We start from the raw sequence: 26,621 nt of genomic DNA on the forward strand, positions 1-26,621 counted from the left end.
TTGAGTTTTCAGTCCTACTCAGAACTGCTCCTGCTTCTTCCCTGAGCAGGAATACCCTGCTTGCCAAGACACTGATTTTGTGGGTGGAGATAGAGTCAGCTTGTAGAATGTGCTTGCTGTGTCACAGAATCCATTTCCTGCTAACTACAATATTGCAACACACCCACAAATAGAAACTAGCACTTCCTTAAGGCAGAGACTTTTACATGTAAGTACTGTATTGATATTTTCAAACACTGTCCTTAACGTTCTTGAAAGTAAAAGCTGAAAGAAACTGTTTTGCTACTCAAAACCAACAGAACATTATCTTAAAACTTTTTTCCCTGTTGCAATTGTTCTAAAGTTCCTCAAGTAGGGTTTGTTTTGAAATCAGATTTTTTTTTAATCTGCAGTGTTTATGGGGTTTTGCTGTTTGGCTATTAGACAGTCTAAATTCTGGAATGGGGAAAATGTAAACAGTTCCACTTTATAACTACTGATGCAAAACTGCTTTAAACCAGGCCTCTGATTTATGTGGCAAAAAACAACAAAAATGCTGCAATCTTGTGGATACTTACTTTGAAGTAAATCTTACTGAACTCAGAGAGGCTTTCTTCTGAGCAAATTTGTATAGGAGAAGGCTATGCAAAACTTTACAGCATATGCATTTAGAAACATAACCTAAATTAAATCACCATGCTTGTCATAATGAATGCTGGTGAAGAACTCATATACATGATTTCACATGGGAACCCATTTTGCATGTTTCATTGTAGTCAGAGCCCAATTAATCAAACCTATAAATAAAATTACAGCTGCTGCTATATGTGCAGGCTGAATCCGGAAATAAATTACTCAAGTTACTCCACAGTAAATATACATAGGACTGTAACCTAAGGAAGGATACAGACCAAACTTTAATATGTGAAATTTTGAAAGACTGAAGGTTTTTCTTTTATAAAAAAAATTCTGTGGAAATTAAAGCACATACAGTAGTTGTAAAACATTTGGAATGCCAGGTAGATATTCCCAACTTCCTCTACAAGAGAGAAGAGGCTGGTTAGTGTAAGATTGTGTAAACATGGGTAGAATTGCTCTTTGATAACGCAGGGCAATGTGTCATGTACAGTAAGTCCACACTGAACTTGTGTACATTCAGCTTTATGTGCTTGGCAAAAAAAAAAACCCTCTCAGTTCGTGTTTGGCTTGTTAGGCTGCAATCTGTACAGTACAGGCCTGCCCCAACACAGAGAATACTATATGAATTAGCGGTACCGAGAAATTTTTCATTGTAGTTTTTCTGTTATGGTAACAGTACTTTTTTCTAGCGGGTAATGGGAACTAGTGCTATTGTGTCCTTGTATTTCTTGGTTTGCCTCATCATGTGTTTGGGCCGAATACAGGGAGAAAAAATTAGCTATGCAGGCCAACTGTATATATATATACATTTCTACACTGTAAATGTCAGTGCTTTTCTTCAGCCGGAACTCACCAGAACTCTGTTCCAGCACCACTCAGGTGGGCACCATTGCCATTATAAGGGAACAAGGGAGGCGTTCATGGAGAGTTCTGGCACCTCTTTCCAGGGCTAGAATAGCAGCACTGGAAAATGTCATTTTGAACACATAAAATACACAACAAGTGGATCGTTTGGTGGTAAGCTAATACTTTCCTGAACCCCAACCATCCCTTAGTTCATTTGCATGAAGCTTGGAAGCCAAGGGGAAATATGGTCAGGAAAGCAGGTTGTAGCATGGAACAGCCCAGGGGGAAATAATGACTAGAAAATGAAGAGAAATGAGAGATATAGGAGACATGAACTTGATGAGATGAAGGCAACCAAAAGGGGGCTTAGAAAAGTTTCTTAAATAAAAGGGAGTGCATGTGAGAGAAGAGAGAGAAACTGGAGCACTGGAGGATGCCAGGGAGTCTAAGCAAGAGCAACTAGAGTGCAATTTGTTGTATTGATTTCAACTAATCAACCAGTGTTTGGTTACAGGTCTTTTATCATTTGCTGAAAACATACCAAATGCGGAGTGTTTTATGGCTGTGTGAGCATGATTAAAACTCTGAGTGAATGCTTACCTAGGCATAATTTTAATAGGTTCCAGATCTTTAGGGAGAAGACTCTAATTCATTTTTAAAATAAAACATATTTTCTAGCTAGGCAGTAAACAAAACAAAAAACAACCACCACCATTTCTTAGATGTCACCTTGGAGATTCAGCAAACCAACCCACGGAAATGATTCCTGATAAAAATCACTTATTGCTCAGACTTAAAGCAGTGGCTGCGTTTACAAAGGAGCTGTACTCCACAGCTCTGTACAGGCTGGGGGGAAAAATAGCTATTTGCTGCGGTCAAGGTCTCTGTTCAAAGTCCGATAAAAATGCCGATATGCTGCTTTAGTAAGTGCTTTCGTCTACTTACTTGCGTAATACTTGGCAGCTATACATTTCTAAGCAGTCCTTGACGTGGGAGAACTGCCGACTCTGCTCTGTATCCTTGCTTTTGGTTTTCTTTGTGCCTCACCCTACTCAAATTGCAGCTAAATAACTGCTTTTGCTGTATATATCTTTTCTTTTCTTTTTTAAAAGTAGGTTGGTATTTTGCCATGGCTATGAGAAGCTTGCTTTCTGACCATAGCCACTATGTTGAATCCTTTCGTCTGTTCCTTGAGAATTCGACGGAGCATCAATGCATGTTGGAATTCATTCAGAAGAAGCTGCCAGGAATATTATCAAGGTAAAAGCATCAGACATCTTATCAGGAGGACAAACTTTTGATATGCTCTGGCATACATGATGTTTGTTTGTGTGTGCAGCAGAGCCAGGTTTGCAAGAACTGCTCGAGAGTATCAGACTGCTGTTTCTGTCCTTCCCGTCCTTCCTTCCTTCCTTCCTTCCTTCCCTCCCTCCCCCTTCTCTAGATCTTTAATAATGTTTTACTTCAGACATCCCAGTAGAAAGCTTTTCTTTGTGATAGGGTTTGCCTAGCAGAAGACAGAGATCTCATTGTTTGCTCTCATGTAAATATAGTTCAACTTCCATGTATTCACATACAATAATGAACAGCAATCACAATTTATCAGGATGTGCTTTCCTTTGCAAGAAACAACAACAACCCTAATAAAAAAAATTAACCTCATTGATGATTCATGTGTGGAAGATAAACAAACACATGTGGCGTATTGGCTTAGGTGACCTGAATGCCCTAATCACAACAGTTTGTCTAAACATAGTATCCTATGGGAATGAATGTCAACCATTACAGTATATGGAAGCCCCATAAAGCTGCACTTTGGAACAAACCACTGAGACCCAAATCTGCTCCTGTCTTCATAACTCCACCTTTTTTCATTTATATAGGCCTATCCTGGGTTCTGCTAAACTAGACCAAGACAATTTCTGGGTTCTGCCAAATTGAACTGATTGAAAATTTCTGAAAATGAATGCCATTGAACTTTTTGAATACCTACTGATCTCTTACTGTTTTAAAAAGATGCACTCTTTACCTCCTCAGTATAGGCAGCGGAAAATCTACAATCAATATTCTAAGTGTTGGTGGCGGGGCAGGTAGGTAAAGTATGAAGACATGCATTTAATTATTTGAACTACAGGTTTATATTACATATATAACATATTATAATTCATTTAATTTACAGCTTAGTTTCCCAGGTAAAGGTAAAGGGTAAAGGGACCCCTGACCATTAGGTCCAGTCGTGACCGACTCTGGGGTTGCAGCGCTCATCTCGCGTTATTGGCCGAGGGAGCCGGCGTACAGCTTCCAGGTCATGTGGCCAGCATGACAAAGCCGCTTCTGGCGAACCAGAACATCACACGGAAATGCTGTTTACCTTGGTATGAGAAGCACCCAACAGTAAAATGCATAAAAGCAGCATCTTTTAGACAGTCTCGCTACAAGTGGCAATAACTAATAGTGAGAATGTGTTGTGCCAGTCCATAAAGAAAGTACGCCTTGTTTTCACCCTTTATCTTATTAATGTTGCCAACTCACACCCTCCAATCACAAAAGGCATTTGCTGTGCTATAAAACAGTAAATGTGCCATAAACAATCCATTTCCTTGAAAAGTTTAATTGGAATCTTAATGGTGAACATAGTGATAGCCTTCTTAAGGTAATTGTATCGGAGAGCTTAAATAATTCCTATAGCTTAATTTGAAAGTTGTTGATAGCACAGGCTGCCACATATTCAGCTCTTGAATCCCCCAAAGCACTTGTTTGCATATAAACAACTAACTGAACTCAATTAAGGTCGTAGATTAAGCTACAAATCAAAGGGGTTGGGGGAAGGGGTGGTTTATAATAACCTGGCAGGGATGGTGAGTTGATTACTTGTGTATGGGGAACGATACAATAGAAATGTGATTTTTTTAAAAATCTGGAAGAACAGGTTTTTGTATCAGTACAGAGTTTTGTTTTTTTAAAGGAAAGAATAGTATTAGTTGTACAGAAGGCATGCATTGAAATATGACATCAAAACATATTCATTGTTTAATTACCAACTTAGGTAAAGGTAAAGGGACCCCTGACCATTAGGTCCAGTCATGACCGACTCTGGGGTTGCGGCACTCATCTCGCATTATTGGCAGAGGGAGCTGGCGTACAGCTTCCAGGTCATGTGGCCAGCATGACAAAGCAGCTTCTGGAGAACCAGAGCAGCACACAGAAACACCGTTTACCTTCCCGCTGTAGCGGTACCTATTTATCTACTTGCACTTTGACGTGCTTTCATACTGCTAGGTTGGCAGGAGCTGGGTCTGAGCAACGGGAGCTCACCCCGTCGCGGGGATTCGAACCACCAACCTTCTGATCAGCAAGCCCTAGGCTCTGTTGTTTAACCCACAGTGCCACCCGTGTCCCTAATTACCAACTTAGCAACAGCCAAATCTAGAAATGCACAGTTTGAACAAGTTTAAACAACCTGCTCTGATATTTCAGGACAAGAATATCATTGTTATAGCAAAACTTAAGCTTTATGCCATATCTGAAATTCACTTTCCATTCTTCAAAAGCATGTATTCACCTTTGTGCTGTGTAAACTCAAATTGATCTTAATTGGTTTACCCTTTCCTGGTCAATTCAGCTCTTCATATATAGGTTTAGTAACTGAAAATACTTACAAATTGATTTCTTTGTCTGCATTCTGGTTACCCATCAGATCTTCTCTTTTGCCAACCTTGCCCCCAGATGCCCCATTTTCTATGCTAAACTCACCCCCATTGACTTTTCTCCCTCCCCCCCCACTGGTCTTGTTTGCACGTCGCATTAAACTATAGTTAAAATAAATCATGGTTTAATGTGAATGTGCAGTGCCCTGGTGCACACACTGCTGAAATTGTTCCTGCTGCTGCCAGAACAAACCCGAGTTGCCACTCATGGTTTGTTTGGAGAGCAGCAAACCACAAGCTCTGGTTGATATATAACCCTAGGCCAGACAATGACTTCTTTCCTGGCAGAAGCATGAAAGGAGCAAAGCACTTGTAATTTCAGCAGCTTGTACCAGCATTCTGTGGGTTCACATTAAGCCATTGTTTATTCTAACTCCTTGATGGCCTTCAAATCAGCATCAAACTTTTAGTCCCTAATATTTGAACCTTTCAAGCTCTTTGCCTTCAGCAAGGCATTTTGTATTTGAGCAGACACCTAAATGTAGGTGTGCATTACATCTGGTGCATATTTGTGCAGGTTGCACGGATTCCTTTCATGAGTGGTGCTCCAGGCCCATTATATAGGTTTTGTTTAGCAGCTATTGGGTCCAACACATGGGTGTGGATGGACAGCCCTATGGCAATGGGTTTGAGTTATTAATGGACCTGGCCACAGCTACAAATGAACCAAGGAAGGGACCAGGGAAAATAGCAGTTTCGGGGGCAATTTCAATGGGGAAAACAGCATGTGGGATTCACATAAGCCTCCCCTGCACAAACATTGTCATTCTGATCAGAATTGCCCTACCTATTTGGGCTATTAGCATTTAAGAAAACTATAGGAGGTCCCTTTTTATAAACCTTCCACATCATGTCTCGTTTGGCACTAAAATAAGGATTTGCTTTTCTCTGGTAACAATTGGTGATTGTTCTTGATTGTGTGCTTGAAGGCAAATTCTGTGGTTTGTGTTGAGAAGGCAGCCTTGAATAGCATAGTATAGGCATCCCCAAACTTCAGCCCTCCAGATGTTTTGGACTACAATTCCCATCTTCCCCGACCACTGGTCCTGTTAGCTAGGGATCATGGGAGTTGTAGGCCAAAACATCTGGAGAGCTGCAGTTTGGGGGTGCCTGGCATAGTATATCGTGAAGGAGCATGAGATGATGGCCGCAGGTATGTTAACATGTCTTCAATTCTAGCTAGGTTTGTATAAATTCTCTGGGGATTTCAGTGGACGGAAATAAATGTTGGGGTGCAACTGGACTGCCATGCTATTCTAGTCAATTAACTTTATTTTTTGCCAACTGATTATTTGACTAAGATGATTTATCTAAATTATCTGTAGCATAGGCTGGATACACCTGCCACAATGTAGCAAGGAAATCCAGGTGAGGAAGCAGATTTTCAGATCTTGTGAAGTGTATTTGGATACAGGCATTCGATATGCTCCTATTAACCGAGAGAGTAAATTTGAATCTATGATTCAAATCTTAGAATTGTAGTTTGAAGGGACCACAAGGGTCATCTAATCGAACCATTTGAAATGCAGGAATCTCTTGCCCAATGTGGGGCTGGAACCCTTAACCGTGAGATTAAGAGTCTCATGCTTTACTGACTGAGCTATCTCCACACATACTATAGGCTGTGGATGAGAAATGCAGCTTTGCAGAAGGAAATGTGCACAGAAGAAGAACCCTACTAGATCAGAGTCAGACCAAAACCATATCTAATCCAGCATTCTTTTATGTTAGCTAGATATCTATGGGAAGCCCACAATCAAGACATTACTGTACATGGATCAGGAAACCGCTGACGCCCCCCCCCCCCCCATGTTTCACATGCTGAATAAACTTATGCCTGCATTGTAGCATGCTTTTGTTAATGGGCTGTCATTGGTCAGCTGTCATGGCCGGAACAGTTGTATCACATAGGCAAGGTACTAGTTGATGGTATGGTGACAACCTTCCCTTTCCCTCACTGTCAGTGCTTATTATTGGGGCAATAATCAAAACAAGAGTAGGCAGACTTCATGGTTGATGGATCTACTTTACTTTGTATTGCAACTTCAAGATCGACCAGCTAGAGCCAGATGCAAAATGAAGGCACAGGAACTTCTGTATGCTTAGAATTAAGGACCAGTGTGCTTCTGAACACATGCTCAGCTCATGAGTTTGTTTACAGGATCAGAAATGTTCTCATTGTTAATACACACACACCCCACTCCTGGTTTCCCCTCTATCCCCGAATATTTATTTCAATAATCTATTTTTTGGGGGGGGGGGCCTTTTTGTTGCTGTTATTGCTAAACCATTGGGAGTCAGATACATTGGTCAATATGCCACAAATCACCCTGAGATCAGCCTTGTGCCAACCCATCTACATTGCTAAACCAAGTAATATATGTCAAGTCCTGTTATAAATACTGGAAGCTCTCCCTCTCATTCTCTCTTTCCCCCCACCCTTTTTCTTTCTTGTATCCTAGGAGAAGTTGACCTTCAGATTCTTGCAGAAGTACAGGCTAAATATCCTGGAGTCGCCATTTGTAACGATGTGGTAGAACCAAGTGCTGAACAAATAAGTGCCTACAAAGGTATAGTTTAAAATGCAGTGCTTTCTTGGTTCCATTTCTTAAAAAGCAGAGTACAAAATAATTTGCCAGATAATTTGTCCTATCTGTTGTATCATTCTCATCCTGGGAAGAAACACTTCCGGAGAGCATTCATTCATCACAGTTCTATTGCAAGGTAATGGGATAGCTATCGTTTGATAGCATGGCAGTGATCCAGAGGAGAGGAACAATAGCTTAATCCCTTCTGAAGCAGAAGTGGAAACAGTACAAGCGAAGACACTTGCTGCTGAAACTAAAAGAGAAATAGACTGCTACTGCCTGAAAAGTTAGGTTTGAACTCACTCTGAAGGGCTACTTCATATTAATTTCCTAGATGGATATAAACACACACAATATGTAACGTACTTTGCCAGTTCTGATGAAAGCACACATGCCTGTTTTGACACATGTGTTCATAATGGGAAGCTGTAATTTGTTGTATACTTGGCAAAGGCGGCGTATTTCCATTCCATGTGAAGTGGGCCTGAGAGATACTAGCTCTCTTCAGATCTTCAGCCTGACCACATAAGCACCAAAGGAGAGTTGTGGGATGGGAGCATTCATGCCATCCCTGACCCCCAGCGTCCCTGTGTGTGCTAGCCCCACTTCCACTCCCGACCTTTGCAGGAGTGGGGCAGGGCCAGCACTCAAGGGAAAGCTGGAGACAGGGCTGCGGATGTCAGTGGCATAGCGTGGGTTGCCAAGTGCCCGGGGCTGTGCAGAGGGGATAGAAATGGATGGAGTACATTCAACTGCCCAAGAGTGTCCACGTCACCCAGGAGATCGCAGCCACAGAAATAAGAAAAGAAGACTTGTTCCATGGTCTGGATAGGTCACCTTCCTAGAGAAGCCTTTTTCAATGCATTCCAGCGGCGGAAGCACACAGCTGTATTGAGGCAGCACCGGGTGTTGAAATTTTGTGCCCCCTAACATTTTTGCAGCTGGGACAATTGCCCCTGCAGCCCTCCACTCCCTACTACACCACTGGCAGAAGAAGCTACATGTTTTTGCCCTCCCATGGTCAGGCTGAACACGTGAAAAGGGCTATTGTCTTGTGGACTTTCTAAACTTCTTTGGCCATTAGCCCAATTTTGATTTTTGGCATAGGGAAGCCACATTGACAGGCATTAGCTTTCGTTCCCTACTCTTCATTTCCTGATGTCTCCTCACAGGCTGTCTAGTGATTAAATAGAAGCAGACTGAGTCAGATTATTTTCTGTGCTGATATGGATTACTGCTCAATGATCTCCGAGTTTAAAATAGCAAATTAGATTTGAACTGTGGTCGTATAGGCTAGACAGAGACTGATAAATGGAAGAGAGGACTGAGCAACAGCCGCAGCATTCAGAAGTGGTAGCCCATGTCCAAGAAGGAATGCAAAGGAAGAGAGATAAGTGCAGGTGGAACATTTCTCATCTATTTCACAGGGATGTATCCTAATCGGAGCCCTGAAAAATGTAACACTTTGATTTGATGTGCTAAGTTAAAGCTGTACCAAAGCACAATGTGTTTGCATGCTATGTGTATACAAAGCCCTTAGAGCACCTCCAGACTGTCAATTTTTTCAGGTGGGATTCAATTATATTCTGGCAAATTTAGGATGTATAATTGCAGTTTATTGGGAGGTCTTGTGCAGCAAACTCCGCTTCCCCCACAAATTGGACTTTTTGCCAAAAGGAAAGTGACATGGAATTGCATTGGAAAGTTGAGGGAATAACACTTGCTTTGATACCAAATAATCTCTCAAAACAAATCCAAATGAATGCTCATTAAATAACCAATGGCACCTAATCTCCCTGAACACAAGGGCCTTTCCACACTCTCTGTTTATAGTACTATAGTTTCTGTTTGATCAGATGTAAAAACTGAATTTGGAGCAGATTGTTTGCACATTTGGTCACATTAGAGAGTGAGGGTGGGGCTTTCATTTGTACACTAATGGTTGTTTCTGTGAGAAAGGTTCTTTGGCTCTAGTCACAACCCTTGTTTATCCTTGTGCTCCTCCACCCATTAAATGTCAGAGCTGAAAATGGGGATAGCAATTTTGTAGCTCTCTCTCTCTCTCTCTCTCTCTCTCTCTCTCTGTGTGTGTGTGTGTGTGTTTAGTGTCTAGTACAGCATTCCTGAATTCTATTCTTGTGGGAGTACAGGAATTTAGAAGACAACTATGGGTCCACCTGAGCTACAATGAACCTGGTTATTGTGATGAAATTTTGTCTGCAGCTAATTATTGCTTTCACAGGCAGTACTTTGAGCACCATCATTCCAATCTGCTGTATCTCTCCTCTGGATAGCTCACAAATTCACAGTTTGCACTGGCCAGAGGGAAGCAGCATGAAACAGACATCTCCCAAACCACTCTCAGCAGCCCCCATCCCCTCCACATAGAAACCAGGGCAATGCTTGCACACATGCTAGTCACACAAATGGAAATATTGAGGATCCATTCCAGTTCTTTCACAGAAGTCAGATTTCTTGTCGTAGATTTTCTTTTTTTAAGTACAGTATTCTGGCATGCTAACTGAATAATAATGACATCATGTGACAGTATGCCAAAAAAAGTCCAGAAAACAAAGCCACTATACCACTATAAATGGAAATGGCCCTTAGAGCTATTGGGGGACTTTCTGCCAAGAAACAGTGGAATCATAGCTTGAAACAGGGTTCAAGCAGCTGTGAAAAAGGTTCCTGGTTTTCTTTATTTCTGATAACTTTTGGGGCATCAAGAAAGGAGCGTGACATACGTCATGCTTTCAACCAGGGATGCTAGAGAAATAGCAAGCATTTTCTGCAAATCAGGAAAGCATAGCAACCACCTCTGTCATTCAATGTCACAGCTGTGCTTAATTTAGAACAGATTTCATGAGGAGTTAAAATGAGGCACAATGGGGTTAAGATTCCTATGGGTTCTGGGCGATCAAAAGCCAATTGCATAATATATGAAAATACCTTATACACAATCTAGCCAATGTTATCAGTGGATATCAAAAGTAGCTGGCATTGGGCTTATCTGCTTCAATTTCTCCCATGGAACCAAGTAACATCTTATGCTGTTTCACTTTGTCTGGATAGCTTTACTCTACAATTCAGCCGCTGCCTTAAGATATTTCTTCTACATTGCCCTGTAAATCTAAAATGTGACCCTGGAACCTGAGTTCTAGATATGGAAATAGCAAGTATATATAAGAACATATTTTCCTGCTGATTGGATTCATCAAACTACTTGAGAGGATGGAACTGGGGACAGATTCTGAAACAGTCGCATGATTTATGCTGCTCCAGAGTGTTCCTTCCACTTTGCTTTGCTCTGTGGAAGTGAGTGAATGGAAGGTGGCACTTGGCAGCTCAAGACTGGTCCCGCCAGTGACACCAGCGTGTTGTGTTTTTTAAAATATATGGCTTTCAGCTGCTTTAAAATTTGAAATGGAAATTTATTCTGTATTTGCAATTGAGATAAACTGTGGAGCTATCATATTTTAGAACGAGTAGCAAAGACAGCAAACCTTGAGAACATAAAGTTTTCTTGGCACAAGGAGACTTCGCTGGAATATGAAAGTCGAATGAAGGGAAGCAAAGAGGTGAAGAAATGGAACTTCATCCACATGATCCAGGTAAAGGGAGGCCTCAATTGTGGGACAGTTGTGGTGGTTGGGACAGCTGTTTTCCTCATGCTACCTTTCATGCTACCACTTGAATGTCAAAACCAGTCCTTTGTGTTCTATAACAGTTTGTTCTGTTCACAAGCAATAATATATTTGTACCAAACAATCAAGCCCAAAGAAATCAAAACGCATGCAAAACTTGCTGTAGAATAATAACTACAAAACTGTGCTTTGCATTAGCTAGTGCATCTGGATAAAAAGTGAGTAGAGCTTAATATTGCTGCACCCCTTTACCCACAGCAGTGCCCCTCAGCTATGCGGTTCTCTAGCACAACCCTCAGATCCACCCCCAGCTTCCCTGCTTTACCTCTCTCTCTCTGAGGTCTACTGCCCTGGGCTTGATTTCTGCTAGGTATTTTAAACCCTTTTTATGTTCGCTGCCGCCACCAAATACAAGAATAATTGCCATCTCTAGCATAGCCAGTCAAGAGGCAAGTGTGCATGATACAACAATATTATCAATAACAGAAGTAATAAAATATTGCAGAATTATTCAGTGCACAGAAGCATGCGGTTTCAGTTCTTAGATGCTGCATTAATCCATAGAAACACTTCTACCTACTCCATGCTTCTAAATCAAGCATCCCCAAACTGCGGCCCTCCAGATGTTTTGGACTACAATTCCCATCATCCCTGACCACTGGTTCTGTTAACTAGGGACCATGGGAATTGTAGGCCAAAACATCTGGAGGGCCGCAGTTTGGGGATGTCTGTTCTAAATGTACCTAAGCAAAACCCTCCCTACCTAACGATCCCAAATGCTGTCCTTACTTGATAAATCCGTCACAATCTACCCAACACTATCCATCCAGTTCCGAGGACCTTCCAAGGGCCCACATTGCGAGAAGTGAAGTTACAAGGAACCAGGCAGAGGGTCTTCTTGGTAGTGGAACCTGCCCTGTGCAACACCATTTGTCAAACACAAACAACTACACAACTTTCTGGAGACATCTGAAGGCAGCCGTCTATTGGGAAATTTCTAATATTTGATGTTTTGCTGTGCTTTTATTATGCTGGAAGCCACCCGGGCAGCTGGGGCAACCCAGTCAAATGGCTGGGGTATAAGTAACAAATTATTGTTGTTGTTGTTGTTATTATTATTATTATTATTATTATTATTATTATTATTATTATTACCATTAATTCTCCAACCTTCTCCCACCAGTATTTGAAGTCCCACCTGATCACTACTCACTTCCAATATTACAAGCACACTCCCTCCCCGTCCCAATCCAACGCTGACCTGAATCCATGTACTGTCCTGAACCCCCGGCCTACCTGGCAGCAAGTCAGTATGTCAAGGCCAAAGTCCAAGTCCGGGGACCGAGCCACACAAGCAAATTCGAAAGCTCAGGAAATGCAGTCCAGCGTCCATCCAAGTAGCAAAGCTTGAAGTGCTGCAGTCAGAAAACAGTTCAGAGTCAAACCCAAAGCACAGTGCAAGAACATGCAAGTCAAGATCCATCAACATGGGGAATTGAGCAGAAACAATGCCTCAGCTCTGCTGCCCTTTTCTACCTTGCCTGCTGATTGCCGCATCTGGGCTTAACGAGGCATGTGACCCTCACCTGTTCCAAGCCTACTCCTGCTGAGGAATCACACACCTCCCAGAGCTAATGACCTCCACCTGGCCAGCTAGGGAGCTGGGCTATGGGCCTTTGCCTGCTTCAGCCTCTTGCAGCTCCCTATACCTTAGAGCAGTGATGGCCAAACTCGGCCCTCCAGCTGTTTTGGGACTACAATTCCCATCATTCCTGACCACTGGTCCTGTTAGCTAGGGATGATGGGAGTTGTAGTCCCAAAACAGCTGGGGGGGAGTTTAGCCATTGCTGCCTTAGAGCCTGCTGCGTTCGTGGAGACAGGGGCTTCTCTGGCTCTGGTGATAGGTCCTGCTGCTCTGGTTCCTGTACACTGACCCGCATCCTCACCCCATGCTCTGTCACCCTGTGAATACTTCCTACGCCAGGCATCCCCAAACTTTGGCCCTCCAGATGTTTTGGCCTACAACTCCCATGAACCCTAGCTAACAGGACCAGTGGTTGGGGAAGATGGGAATTGTAGTCCAAAACATCTGGAGGGCCAAAGTTTGGGGATGCCTGTCCTACACCAACCTCTCCTTGCCCCTCCCTCCCTTGTCCCAGTCCTGGCTACACCCCTCGCCAGGATCCTCTCCCTCCTCTCCATTGTCCTGCCGGTTCATGATGCTACTTGCCCACACATTTAGCACAATACCATAGTAACTTTACTGTTACTTTACTTTACTACAGTAGTAACTTTACTGTAGTTGCTCTACAGCATATCATTTAGATCAGGGGTAGGCAAAAATGGGAGCATTCATGGAAAACCTTCAGTGAGCTCATTCTACATTAAAGTGATTCTTACATTTTCTAGATGCTGTATTATGTAAAAGACATCCCAGCTACTATCAGGTTTTTCCACAGCCTCTTGGAACCTGGGGCCAAGCTCCTTATTATTCTTGTTTCAGGTAAGTACTGATCTCAGTAGTTCAGGCATTGGTAATCTCAAGATTGTATTTCTGCAATGCGCTCTATGCAGAGCTTACTTTGTGCTTCCAGAAAGTGCAATTAGTGCAGAATGCTGCAGTGCAGTTGCTGACAGGAGTGACGCCCACTCAACCTATAACACCTCTGCTCAGAGATACACACTGGTTGCCATTTTCTTACCAGGACAAGTTCAAAGTGTAACTACAGGTATATAAAGCCCTAAAGCAGGCATCCCCAAACTTCGGCCCTCCAAATGTTTTGGACTACAATTCCCATCATCCCTGACCACTGGTCCTCTTAGCTAGGGATCATGGGAGTTAAAGGCCAAAACATCTGGAGGACTGCAGTTTGGGGATGCCTGCGGCCTAAAGGCTTGGAACCAGTTTACTTATGGAATCACCTTATCCCATACTCGAACGCTTTGATCTGTGAAACTGGCACTGTTCTACATACCACATAATACTCATTCTGCAGTTGTAAGAAATCAACCTTTTAGTGCTGCAGTGCCTACACTTTGGAACTCACTGCCTATTGAATATCAGGCAGGTGCCTTCACTGCAGTCTTTTTGGCAACTGCTTAAAACATTTTCGTTTAGGCATGGCTATCCAGACATTTAGATGCTTACATTCCCACCCATCCCACTTTTACTGTTAATTATCTTTAAATGCTTTAAGTGTTTTTTTTGTTGAATTTTAATATTACTTGTAAGCTGCTTGGGTGTATTATTACAATCAAGTGGTGTATAAATTTTGAAAAATAAATAAATACTGCCAAGTACATTTCTTACACAGTTCAAGGTACATGTAATTTAGACATGTATGTGATTTCCTATTAATGTTCCTGTTTTCATAATGGAACACCAAGGCCCAGCTGCTTATAAAAATCTATTTCTCAGAGATTAAAAATACAAAAAATAAATAATCATACAAGTTATATAAAAATTTCTCATATTAAAATGCACCATACATTCTGATTTAAACAATCTTACCTATTTATGCTCTTCTGTCCCAGTCTTCAACACAGTTTTGACCACATAAATAGACTATTATACATGTGTATCAATTGTACACACCCAAATTCTACTTCTTCTTTTTTTAAAAAAAGGATTTTAAAATACTTGTGTTAATCTCCTCTTTCAGTCTCCTTCTGTGCATGTTTTCTTGGGTATAAGTCCCACTGAGCTTAATGGAGCTTACTTGGAGTTTAATGGTGCATAGAATTAGCATGTCTATTCTGTAGCATCATGAACAGCTTCATAGATTAATGATATGCATGAGTTCGAGAAATCCATGCAATATTTCTTCTGGTATTGGTACCACATAATTAGGAGCTAAAGTGCAAGTTAATCTCCTTTGTGGGGAGATACCTGTTCTCATGATGTGGGGGAGGTGTGGAACTTTTTCTATCTTCTAAACAAGGCGTATCTCTTACAAACACATTTATTTATTAGAGTTATAATATGCAGTGCTTTTTTCTTTAAAAAATGTTTATGGGTACTCTCATTTTTCTACTCATATTGAAATTCTGCCCCTCAATGAGGCCAAACTTAGATTCACAAAATGTTTAGGGCTATGCGTACCCCCAGAAAAAAAGCACTGATCATATGTTACAATATAAAACTGAGGTAAGATAACCCTTTTTTCAAGAATGGAACTCAGGGCCATCTCTAGGCCCGGGTCCGGTGGTGCGGGGCGCCAGACCACTAGGGGCGCCGCTGTGCCCGCGGAGAGGCGTGGCGGAGGCAGCCCCAGACGCGGCTCTCAGCTGTTCAGCGGCTTCAGGCCGCTCTCCGGAGGCGCACGGGCCAGGGGCCGCCTCCGCCGCGCACAGGGGCGTCGCAACAGGGGGCGGGCAGCACCCCCTGGCCCAGGGCCGGCCCTATGAGCAGGCTGGGTGGTGCAGGGTGCTGGCCCTCCAGGCGGCAGCCACGCTAGGAAACGGGGCGGGGGGCGCCGGAGGGATCTGTCGCACCACGGCGCCAGGGCACCAGGTTTGCTGAAGATGGTCCTGACAGAACTCAAAGCAGCATGCAAAGCAGGATTCCTAGATTCCAGGCACAGAAACTACACATGTTGTACTTTTGCAAAATTGTTGCATTGTGTATGAGTCAGTTACAATCTAGAAGAGTGATCGGGAATTATCAATTTATTCAGCTAGGAATGGAGAAGGAAGCGCTTACATTTTATCCCTGAATTGCACCGAGCCATTGAGCTAATTAAGACTGTAGCTTAAGCACTACTGGGGAAGTAAGGCCCATTCAATGCAGTGGATGTTTATTCTGAGTAAACTTGCACTGGTTTGTGTGTTGCCCTCATTAGAAGGTTCCTGATTCTTTGGATGTCATGGAAGATAATGGAGTTGTCTATCACAGAGATATGAGTTAATTATATAAACATTAGAAGAATTCACAGAGTTATAAAATAGCTTGATAAAGTTCATAGCAGACAACAACAGTCCAAAATGTTCCATTAATTGCAGAATGTCCCCGTTTCCCCTCCCCTAACTGCACACAAATGTCACAACAAATGTTGCAAACAGAATAGGCACTAAATCTGAAATCTCAACTCATGCAAGAAACCCAATTGTCCTTAATGAATCCATTAATCTGCCACAGATTTTTCAGAATAGCACATGTCGTAACACCTGACTGCATGTGGCATTAAGTAAATCTCTACAATGGAGCTCTGTTGTGCTATTTGGCTGGCTCATTGCCCATGTTTACTGCCCATTTTGTTTAATATTGCGATACAGTGTAAGAAAAGAAAAGAGAATCCCATCTTAGGCTGGTTATATTTGACACCTGAATAAGAAAGTTGTGATCAAGTCAATCGCAAAATAGAATAGCAGAGGAAGTGGCATTTATATGTTCATGCGGATATATAGTACCGGGGCAGCAGAGCAAATTGAACAAATTACACACAGCAGGATTCAGTGCCTAATGGGCATCTTATGAGTACAACCAGCCAAAGTTAACCGTTTTCAAGTTCCACTGATTTCAATGGGCGAGTTAAACATGTATAAAAAACTCTTCCATTAAATTCAATGGACCTAGCAGGTGATTGAATAGCCTAGTTTGTGCCTGAAGTGTCCTATTCAGTTACAACAGTGGCATATTTTTACTAGACATAACAGATAAGATTTTGTCACGAGTTCTTCAAATACATGCCTAATTTTATTTTATTTTTTTCTACAATTCTCTCATTTTGAAAATGTGTATCTGCTTAATAGTACAATTTTGGGGGGGGAATGTTTATTTATTTATTTATTTTATAATTTTTTTATTAAGGGTTTTCTTGGTTTACAAAGCATTTTTACAAATCAGTTTCATTTGTTGAGACATTGGTGAGGAGAGGGGAAGGAAAGTAGTTGGGAGAGGGTGGGTGGGGTGACAATGTTTCTATTTTGCTTGATAAGTGTGTGGGGTTTTTGTCAGCGTCGCTTGTGTAGGTTCTCTGTTGTTCACTTGTTTTCCTTTGATGGTGAGAGATGTTGGGGTTGGCCTAGGATATGGTTGTTCCTTTGTGGTTGGCTGTGGTGGTCTTTGTTTTGTGTGTGAGTGGGGTGGGTGAGTGTTTTGGGTCAGGTTAACCATATTGATTCATATGCTGTTGGTGGATTTTTGTCATTGTCTTGTTGGGCTGTGTATGTGATAAAGGGGAACCATACCGGGGTGAAGCCGTCTTCTTCTATTTGTCCCCATGAATCCCTGTGACGGGGTGAGCTCCCGTTGCTTGGTCCCAGCTCCTGCCAACCTAGCAGTTCGAAAGCACGTCAAAATGCAAGTAGATAAATAGGAACCGCTACAGCGGGAAGGTAAACGGCGTTTCCATGTGCTGCTCTGGTTTGCCAGAAGCGGCTTTGTCATGCTGGCCACATGACTTGGAAGCTATATGCCGGCTCCCTCGGCCAATAATGCGAGATGAGCGCGCAACCCCAGAGTCGGTCACGACTGGACCTAATGGTCAGGGGTCCCTTTACCTTTACCTTACCAGTTTCAACATTTGTGAAGAATTCTATCCTCCTCTTTTAAAATTTTGTACTATTGGAAATTAACCAATAGTACAAAATTTTAAAAGAGGAGGATAAAATTCTTCACAAATGTTTGGTGCAGCTATCCCACACTTTGCTCTTAAAGCTGGGCCTCTAAACTGGGGGCTGCTTCTCCTCCATGCTTCTCCTCCATAAAGCTCACTGTGTGACTAAAATAATAAATTGGGTAGGGTTTATATAAATGGCTGCCTTTCTATCATAAGAATACAAAAAGAAACCAGGAACACAGCAGCACACAATTGTGTGAATTACAGGGAAATGTAACTAATAGCCACACATACATCTCATTACATTGACCATGGTTAAACTGTTCCCAGGCTGCATTTTTTCCTGATTGCACATCGAAGATGGCATGTCTGCATGTTGTCTCCCCCAAATCCTCACACGTAGAATATGAGCATGCTTGGGAGAAGTCCAACCCAGCAAACCAATTCCCACAACCATTTCAAAATTAGGAGATGTTGCAGTTCTGTATTTCGAAGGAAATTGGCTCTATGTACCCAGATACAAAAGTAAACTTAAAATCAACTTTAAGAGAAATTTGAAAAGTTTAATCTACATTCTGGAAGAGGCTGAGGTACTGTATTTTGCCACATAATGGTCACCACTGCATAATAGTCGCACCCCCTTTCTTCAGTCCCTAAAATCGGCCCCAAAGCATTCAGGGGATTTATGAGCACCAAGGGAAGACATCAAGGGCAACTTTGCTGCCATGTTGGTACAGGATACTGAAGCAAGGGAGGGGGTAACAGGGAGGGCTTGCGACAACTGTAGACCTCCAGTGAAACAATAAGCCCTACTGAGGCTTGCCGTAGATGCTGAGTCAATGTCCACTGGTGCCAGAGAACATCCAAGTCTCAGTTTGGGCTGTAAACCCACCAGCTCCCCTTGCCTAGGGTAAGTTTGGCAAAGGAGATATAGAAGGGCAGCAGGGTGGGTTTGTGGCCCAGATACTAGTAATAAACATGAGAGGAGATATGGATAGACATGAGTGGTAAGACAGGTGCAGTGGGGAAGGGGGAAGGCTATCAAGGAAACCATGGGGTTAAGTGGAAGAGAGGCAAGAGAATAAAAGCACTAGACCAGGTGAAATAGGAAAAACAGCAACAGAAGAAACCACCTTTGAAATAATACTCCCACTTAAATAATACATAAAAGCAATTTCTGCAGTTCACCAACATGACACCTGTGAAAGACTTGCTGCTCTTTGGCAACTCCTTTGCTTTTCAGCGGAGCTTGTCCATGTAGGAGTTCTTAGCAGATTCTTCTCGGTGTAAACTTTCCCCTACAGAAATAATAGGAGATATTCATGAGAAACTGGGAGTAGAGGCTAAAAAGAGCAAAATGGTAAGGACATGGTTTGAAGGCTTCAGATCCTCCTACATTCTGCTTGTCAACAAGACCGAGGCAGCTCTGAAGAGTTATGTAGTGTTGTCTTTAAGATAATAGTCTCCCCACACATTCAGTTCTCAACAAAGTATTGAAAAACAAAAGTAGTGCCATATGTTGCATCTACAGGGAGTGATTATTTTAATGTGCCAGTCAGGTAGTGTATAATTGCTCCGTTCAGAAATGGTGTTGAGTCACAGAACACTGACACCAGCACATTTCCTGCAATTAGTGCTCTGCATTCATTTTCCGCCAGGTGGAGAAGGGAGGTGGGGGGAAATATACACAAATTTGTTGTGCGGCATCGATTCTAAACCGCCAGAGTGTTTATGTTTCAGAAAAAAACTGTTTAAAGATATACTGCTTTCCAAAAAGGCAGGCAAATGGCTTTATTAGCGATGGGGATTTGCAGTCATACCTCTCAGCAAGCCCTCATTAGTCTTGAATTTATTGCTTTCCTACCCAATGGGGCTGGTGGCTTTGGCCTTTTATAAATGATTCACATCAGAAATGCTGAATCATGCCACCAAGGGTACCAAATAAATGGATTAGCCTGAATTCACTTCCCACTGTTCCTTGCATGTGGATATATATATATATATTCATCCACAGGATCTTATCTGTGTCCCTTATGCTAGTTTTTAGTAGATTTCTATAAGAATAGCTCCCTTGTCACAGTAGGATGCAGTCTGACTGGCCTAAGGTTGCCAAATGTTCTTTTTTATTTTGAGATAGACCCTATTCCAGAACTTCACAGATGAGCAGAACATAATGGATGTCCCTTATCAGAGAATCTTGTCATTTCATACTTCTTGGAATAGACACCAAAGCTCTTTGATGTCTTGGGCTGCTTGCTTCTCTTTGGCCTGCTTTAAATCAGTGTAATTGTTTGTCAGTGGTCTGGCATTTCCTTGCAGCTTAGCCTCAACGCTAGGCAGTGGCCTCTTTTAAATGTGCATACATTGAGCAAGTTCTCTGAGTCTTGACAAAATTCCATGAAAATGAATGGGGTTTTAATTGGTCAGCATGACTCAGATAATAATCCTGCACGGAATTGCACAGGTGAGATTTATTTCCTATGTTCTATTCCTTTACATTAGATGGGCTTAATCCATGAGTAATTTGAGAGCTGTGACAGAAAAATGTTTGTTGGTTTGTTTATAACATTTCTACCCCACTCTTCAAGCCCACAGAAAGTATTTCTAAATGATAATAAAACAATTCATCAAAAAGCAGGGAGCTTTTAGGCTCTTGCTGTTTTGCAGATGAGATTCAAGCAGGTTGCACAATTAAAGTAGATTTGGCACTCTTGTGCAATAAACTCACTCAACACACCTCTTGCTCCTCTGGTCCGAGGTGAGGGCATGGAATCATGGAATCCACTTTGCAACTCCAGTGACACAGTATGGCTCCTGATAGTCCTCCTTCTTTGTGCCATGTTCCTCCAGGAGTTTGTCTCCAGCAATGGGTGATTTCCCTCTTCCATAAGGGCATCCCACCTGCATTGCTGTTCCGGGATAGTCCTCTCTTCTCTATTGAGAAGTTCCTCTTCTTGCCCAGTAGCTCAAAGTGTAGACAAGTGGGCCTCAAGTTGCTGTACCTTTTCTCCCAGCTTGCTCTTGCTACAGGTGTAGTTCTGCATGTTCACAGGCAGGAAGTGAAACATGGCACGGGTGTTGCAATCACTGCAGTAGTTCCCTCGCCGTCCATGTCTCTTGGCCCTAGGCACACCATGAGACAGCACTCTGGGCCTCCCCTTCAAATTCCCCTGCTAGATGCCCTCAAGAACACCCCTGTTTACAAGTCCTATTCGTGAGCTCCTGGTCACGAGCTCCCAGAGGCTGCAAACAGCTAAATAAAACTACTGCTGGCTGCTAACTCCTTTCCTGTGACATGATGCCATATAAATTCCCCACAAACAAACCAGTACAATTGCTCAATAAACATCTGGTGTATAACCTCTCCACAAACTTTGTTCAACTATATCATGAACAGATCACCTGGGAGCTAGCCTAGTATCATATCATGATTAAATTAGCAACCAGAACAGAGCAGATAATCTGCATTGCTGAAACTGATGAGTGAGTCCTACCCATGTATCAGCCGCTTTAGCTTTGCCTCTAATTAGACATTAGAGTCAAATGTCTAATAATTTCTCGATAGTTCATCTCTGTTGGCATTATGCGGCCGGCTGTGTGTTTGTGTAGTGGTTTCACACAGCACTGTTAGGTATATTACAGTGACTTTGGAATCCACTAACCCAGGCATCCCCAAACTTGGCCCCTCCAGATGTTTTGGGACTACAACTCCCATGATCCCTAGCTAACAGGACCCAGTGATCAGGGATGGTGGGAATTGTAGTCCCAAAACATCTAGAGGGCTGAGTTTGCCTATGCCTGCTCTAACCAGTAGTTCAAGCAAACTATATTCTCATTAAGATCAAGAATTTGGGAAAAGTTATCTTGTAATGTATAACCATGGTTTCTACTTGAAAACAATCCAACCATCACCACTGGTGGTTCCAGGTGGGGTTAGGATGGCATGTGAGTGCCTTTCTGCTGGCAGAGAGAAGTGCAGCTGGGGGATGGGAGCTTCGCCATGGGGGAGGTCCCAACTGTGCCCTGTTAAGTAAAAGCTACTACCAGTAGTTATGTTTAGTCAGAAACAAACCCTGTAGTATTTAATGAGGATTTCTGTGAAGTAAGTTTTCATAGGATTGCAAGCTTGGCATCCAGTGTGTCCTCTCCTGAATTTGTTCATGCACTCACTTATTCATACTGGACCCATACTGGCATTTGTAAAAAAATTCCTCTCCTCATATGGACAACCATACATATCTCGATGAGATATCGAGGAAGAGTCAAAAATCTAAGGGTTTGTTTACATAATCAGTTAAACTTGAATAACGTCTCCTTACTTCAACTTCTGATTTGATTGCAGATTCAGAGGATGAATCAAAAGCTGAAAAGAGTTAAACGAAAGTCAATAACCTGCTAGAATCAAAGACTTGCTTTCTGACTAGAGATGAGATAATGAGAGGACATTCTAAAAATGCTTCCTTCTTTCCACCCCCATCCCACCCTATGAATGTTCTGTCCCTTCAGTGATGTGTAGGGCAGCTATGGGAGTTTCATGGCTTACTCTTGCTCTGTTGTGCAAGTACAGCAAAAGTGGCTCAGGTCTATGACCACTATTAAGCATCTTTCCCTCTCTCTGGATGGTTAGGAAAATTATCAGCCTTGGTCTAATCTACCATGATGGGCCAAAGGAAGGGCTTAGCACAGACTTCCATGCAGCTCCCTCTATAATCAGTGATTGGCTATTATTATTATTATTTAATAAATATATATGCCGCCCTTCATCCAAAGATCACAGAGTGGTTCAGAACATAAAAATACAAAACAAGAACCCATAATACCTAATGAAAACAAGAATAAAAACAAACCAATATCCCCCCTCCCACAAACACACATAAAAGGCCGTAGAACAGAGCTTTCCAAACTGCAAGTTCCAAGGAGCTCAGAAGCTCCCTCCACATTAACCCAGAGCAGGACTTTTAGTGTGGCTGCCCCTGCTCTGTGGAATACCATTCGTGACAAGAAACAACAGGTGACCACTATTTGGACTTTCCAGAAACAATAGAAGACATTTTTGTTCTGACAGGCTTTCCCAAGCTGCATAAATAGGCCGTTGGCACAAGTGTCTGCTTGTTAAGAGTTTTAGTATTGTTTTAAATGTATTCGTTTCCCCCCCTGTTTTTAACTGTTTATAATTATTGTATGTGTAAATTTCCTTGAGAGAAAGTGCTTTAGAAGGTGATTAATAAATCACCAACAATAGTAATAATGAAAATATAACTGCAATATGATTTATTTGGCAGGAACCAGTGGCTGGGCCAGGCTCTGGGAGAAATATGGTTCTCGCCTGCCTCTGAATGATCTCTGCTTGTATGTTTCATCTGCTCACATTGAAGAGATACTTGACGGGGCTGGTCTAAAGTACAAGTCCTATGAGCTTCCATCCGATATGGACATAACTGATTGCTTCACTGATGGAAACAGAAATGGGGAGTTGCTGCTTGATTTTTTGACCGAAACCTGTAATTTTAGTAAAACTGCCCCCACTGACTTAAGAAATGAAATTATCAGAGACCTTAAAAAGCTTGAATACAGTGAAAAGAGGGGTGACAAGTATTTTTTTAATAACAATCTGAGTGCAATAGTGATTGAACCCTAAATGTGTCCAGCTGTGAAGCAGCCACTCAGTTGAATATTTATTATTTGTTAAATACTTTATTAGTTTGGTAAGTATGCGATGCTTGAGTCAAATACACATATATCCACAGGATCTAACTTTTTTGCCACTGTTACAGCTGCTTAACAAAATTGTTAGGTGTTTACAATGCTACATATTAAGACTTTGCTAACAGATCAAAACATAGCTTGCAGAGTTGTACATCATTATCCTTGCGCAGTGGTTCTGTTGTTGGCTATCGTGTGCTGAGATCATTAATCAAAACTTGAAAAATTGCAGGCCTGTGTGCCTCCTGATTGATGGAAAAGGTGTTGTAATGACCTTGAAAAGATGAATCCTTTATGAAGAAAATGTACAGAAAAAGAAAAAAAAACATTTTAAAATAGAACTTTATAGCTGCCTTTACAGTTATTGCAACACATATTTCAAACCTTTAAATTTTAGAGCCCACAGTCGGTTCTGCTCTTAGCTCTTTAATGTTTTCTCTCTCTTTGGTTTAACACTGTTTATGTAGTGTAATATGGAGTGATAGGCTGGGGAGAAGAGGAGAAGAACCTTAAGATGCAGGTTTAGAGATGGGAAGAACAGGCCAAATGTCTGGGCATTTGTGCCTGTTTAATGGTTCTGGTGGAAGTGGAAAAAAATCTAAGCGAAAGGGGACCTCCAGTCAAGGTATACAGCTCCGGTATACAGCTCTGTTACTAATATCAGGAATACCCTGTGTTTGGTGAATCAGTGCCCCTGTGCATATATCTGCTACTGCATACATTATAGGATACATGGGCATACCTGCACACACATGCACCTACTGTCCCATCATTTAGAGCAGGCATCCCCAAACTTCGGCCCTCCAGATGTTTTGGACTACAATCCCCATCATCCCCGACCACTGGTCCTGTTAGCTAGGGATCATGGGAGTTGTAGGCCAAAACATCTGGAGGGCCACAGAGTGGGGATGCCTGATTTAGAGCTTGCTAGCAGTGTGGACTGGTCTTTTTTGGGGGTGAACATGTTTGAGCTTCACAGGCATTTCAGAGCAGGCACCAAGCACCTATGAATTCCCATTGGCACTGAGCCATGGAAGAACAACAATGGTGGATGCCTATCCTAGCCTTCTTCCCTTATCATTCAGATACGTCATCATTGAAATGCAGGGGGATTATGAGAGTGGAGAAGCTTGAAGAAAGAAGAAGAGCTGAAGCAGGGCTGGGGGGAAGATTACGTCCTCAGTGGTGAGCACCTGCCTTGCATGTAGAAGGTCCCTGCCATGTCAACTTCACAAAAGGATCATGAAGCAAGGGGATGGCAAAGCCCCTCTCTCTGATGCTGCGCTAGATTGTCAAATACGTGCAGCTAGTTTAGGGCGGCTTCCTATGTTCCTTGGTATGGGGTGGAGCAACTCTCCAATGAGGAATTGTTGCAGTGTTTTTAGCTTGGAAAAAAAATGTGAGTAAGAGGTGACATGGTAGAAGTTTATAAAATCATGCATGGTATGGAGAAAGTGGATAGAGAAAAGTGTTTCTGACCCTCTCATAACACAAACTCATGGGGATCTAGTTGAATGTTGCCCCGATGTAAAGCTCCCAAAGAAATGTGGAGCTACTTTTGCCACAGAATCACCCCAGTCTGTCCCCAAGCATTTAGGACAAGGGATATGGTTACAAAGTTGGAGCATTCATGTTCTGGACAGGCTTAAATCCTGGCATTTCCCCTGCAAGTTATTTCAGAAGACTCAGCCATGTGGTTACTTCTCTCCATGTAACCCTGTGCTCAAGTGGGGAGTATAAAAACAGAGAAAGGCAGAAGCTTCCTGTTTTGCTGTCTCACAGCCTCATCTTGTGCCTGATCAAGATTTGCATGCATTATTTTGCCGGCAACTTTAAAATCCTTCTAAAAGGGATTTTTAGACAGGATGATGCCTTCTCTGTAGTCACCTGATTGACTAATGTAGGGTAGTTAAAAGCTATGGCTCATCTATTCCATTCCTCAAAATGAAACATACGTTGCTCAGATCACTGTAGCAAAAGGATGTGATTTAAGATGATCCCTTAGCAGTGACATTCACAGTTTTCACACAGGCAAAATGACATTAGCGCTTCATGTCAGCTTCCCAAATGTCGGAAGGAGCAGATTAATGTATGAGCCAACATACTGTATACGTCTTTCTGAACAATCTGTGGCTTTTTAAGGTGTGCTCTGCATTTATGCCTTAGATACGTTGCTTTGTGTATTGATTATTACAATATGAACACAATTCCACAAGTCTGTGCTCAAACAAAATGAATAAAATACCTGTTTTTAAACGTTCTTTACTGTTCATTCTTCTGTGTTACACACTGATGGATGAGGCCATCTCTAACTCTAGCACAGATTTATCAGTAAGGATTTTTGAAAAGAGAAGAGAAGGTAATGAACTGTTTGGGATTCTGCAAGGTCTGTCCATAGGCGCAGAATGGAGACTCAACGCTTGTGTGATTCATCCCTAAAAATCCACACAGAAGGTATTTACATTTGTAGTTGACACACTTATTTTGCTATATTTTTATGGTAACCAACAAAGATGAACGTATCGTTCAAAAGGAACAATATTTTCAAAGGGATTTTAGTACCTCTACAGAATCGGGTTCACAACTGAAAGGCCATATTGTTGTACAGGACTCAATTTAAAGCTGAAAGGGAGATTTCCTTATCCGTAGTTGATGTTAATGCACATCATGGTGTGCATTGCAAAACTCATTTGAGCTTGTTGGGTGCATCTAATGCAGACAGGTATATACATCTCCCTTTGGCACTGATAGTAATGCACAATCAGTATGAATAAATCAAGTTTAGGGTTAACATTGGAACTGCAGGGTAATTCTTCGCTGGGTGGGTTTCAGGGCTGTGTGGGCTAATCCTGTCCCCACCACCTGCATATTGGCCAGTATTTGAAGGAGCTCCTGGCACCTATTGATGTAAGCATGTCTAATTCCTCAACACACAGGAGACTTTCAATGTATTTG

At 42.2% G+C, this 26,621-nt stretch overlaps 1 protein-coding gene across 3 annotated transcripts; it reads left to right on the plus strand.

The window, feature by feature from the left end:
* Nucleotides 1-88: 88 nt before the first annotated feature.
* On the plus strand, nucleotides 89-25,926 carry LOC118092546 (histamine N-methyltransferase). Of its 3 annotated transcripts, none has more exons than XM_035130704.2 (7): nucleotides 89-208; nucleotides 2,577-2,724; nucleotides 3,502-3,554; nucleotides 7,634-7,741; nucleotides 11,240-11,370; nucleotides 13,813-13,906; nucleotides 23,246-25,926. In XM_035130704.2, exons 2-7 carry the CDS (start codon nucleotides 2,594-2,596, stop codon nucleotides 23,599-23,601), a joined length of 873 nt encoding a protein of 290 aa, XP_034986595.2. In that variant the 5' UTR covers nucleotides 89-208; nucleotides 2,577-2,593; the 3' UTR covers nucleotides 23,602-25,926. The 3 variants fall into 3 exon arrangements, with proteins under 3 accessions (XP_034986595.2, XP_034986604.2, XP_034986586.2); XM_035130713.2 differs by having other exon boundaries at nucleotides 148-208; nucleotides 2,580-2,724; XM_035130695.2 differs by lacking the exon at nucleotides 89-208 and adding an exon at nucleotides 228-2,387 and having other exon boundaries at nucleotides 2,580-2,724.
* Nucleotides 25,927-26,621: the final 695 nt, after the last annotated feature.

Source organism: Zootoca vivipara, chromosome 1, assembly GCF_963506605.1.
Source record: "Zootoca vivipara chromosome 1, rZooViv1.1, whole genome shotgun sequence".
NCBI classification, from domain to species: Eukaryota; Metazoa; Chordata; class Lepidosauria; order Squamata; family Lacertidae; genus Zootoca; species Zootoca vivipara.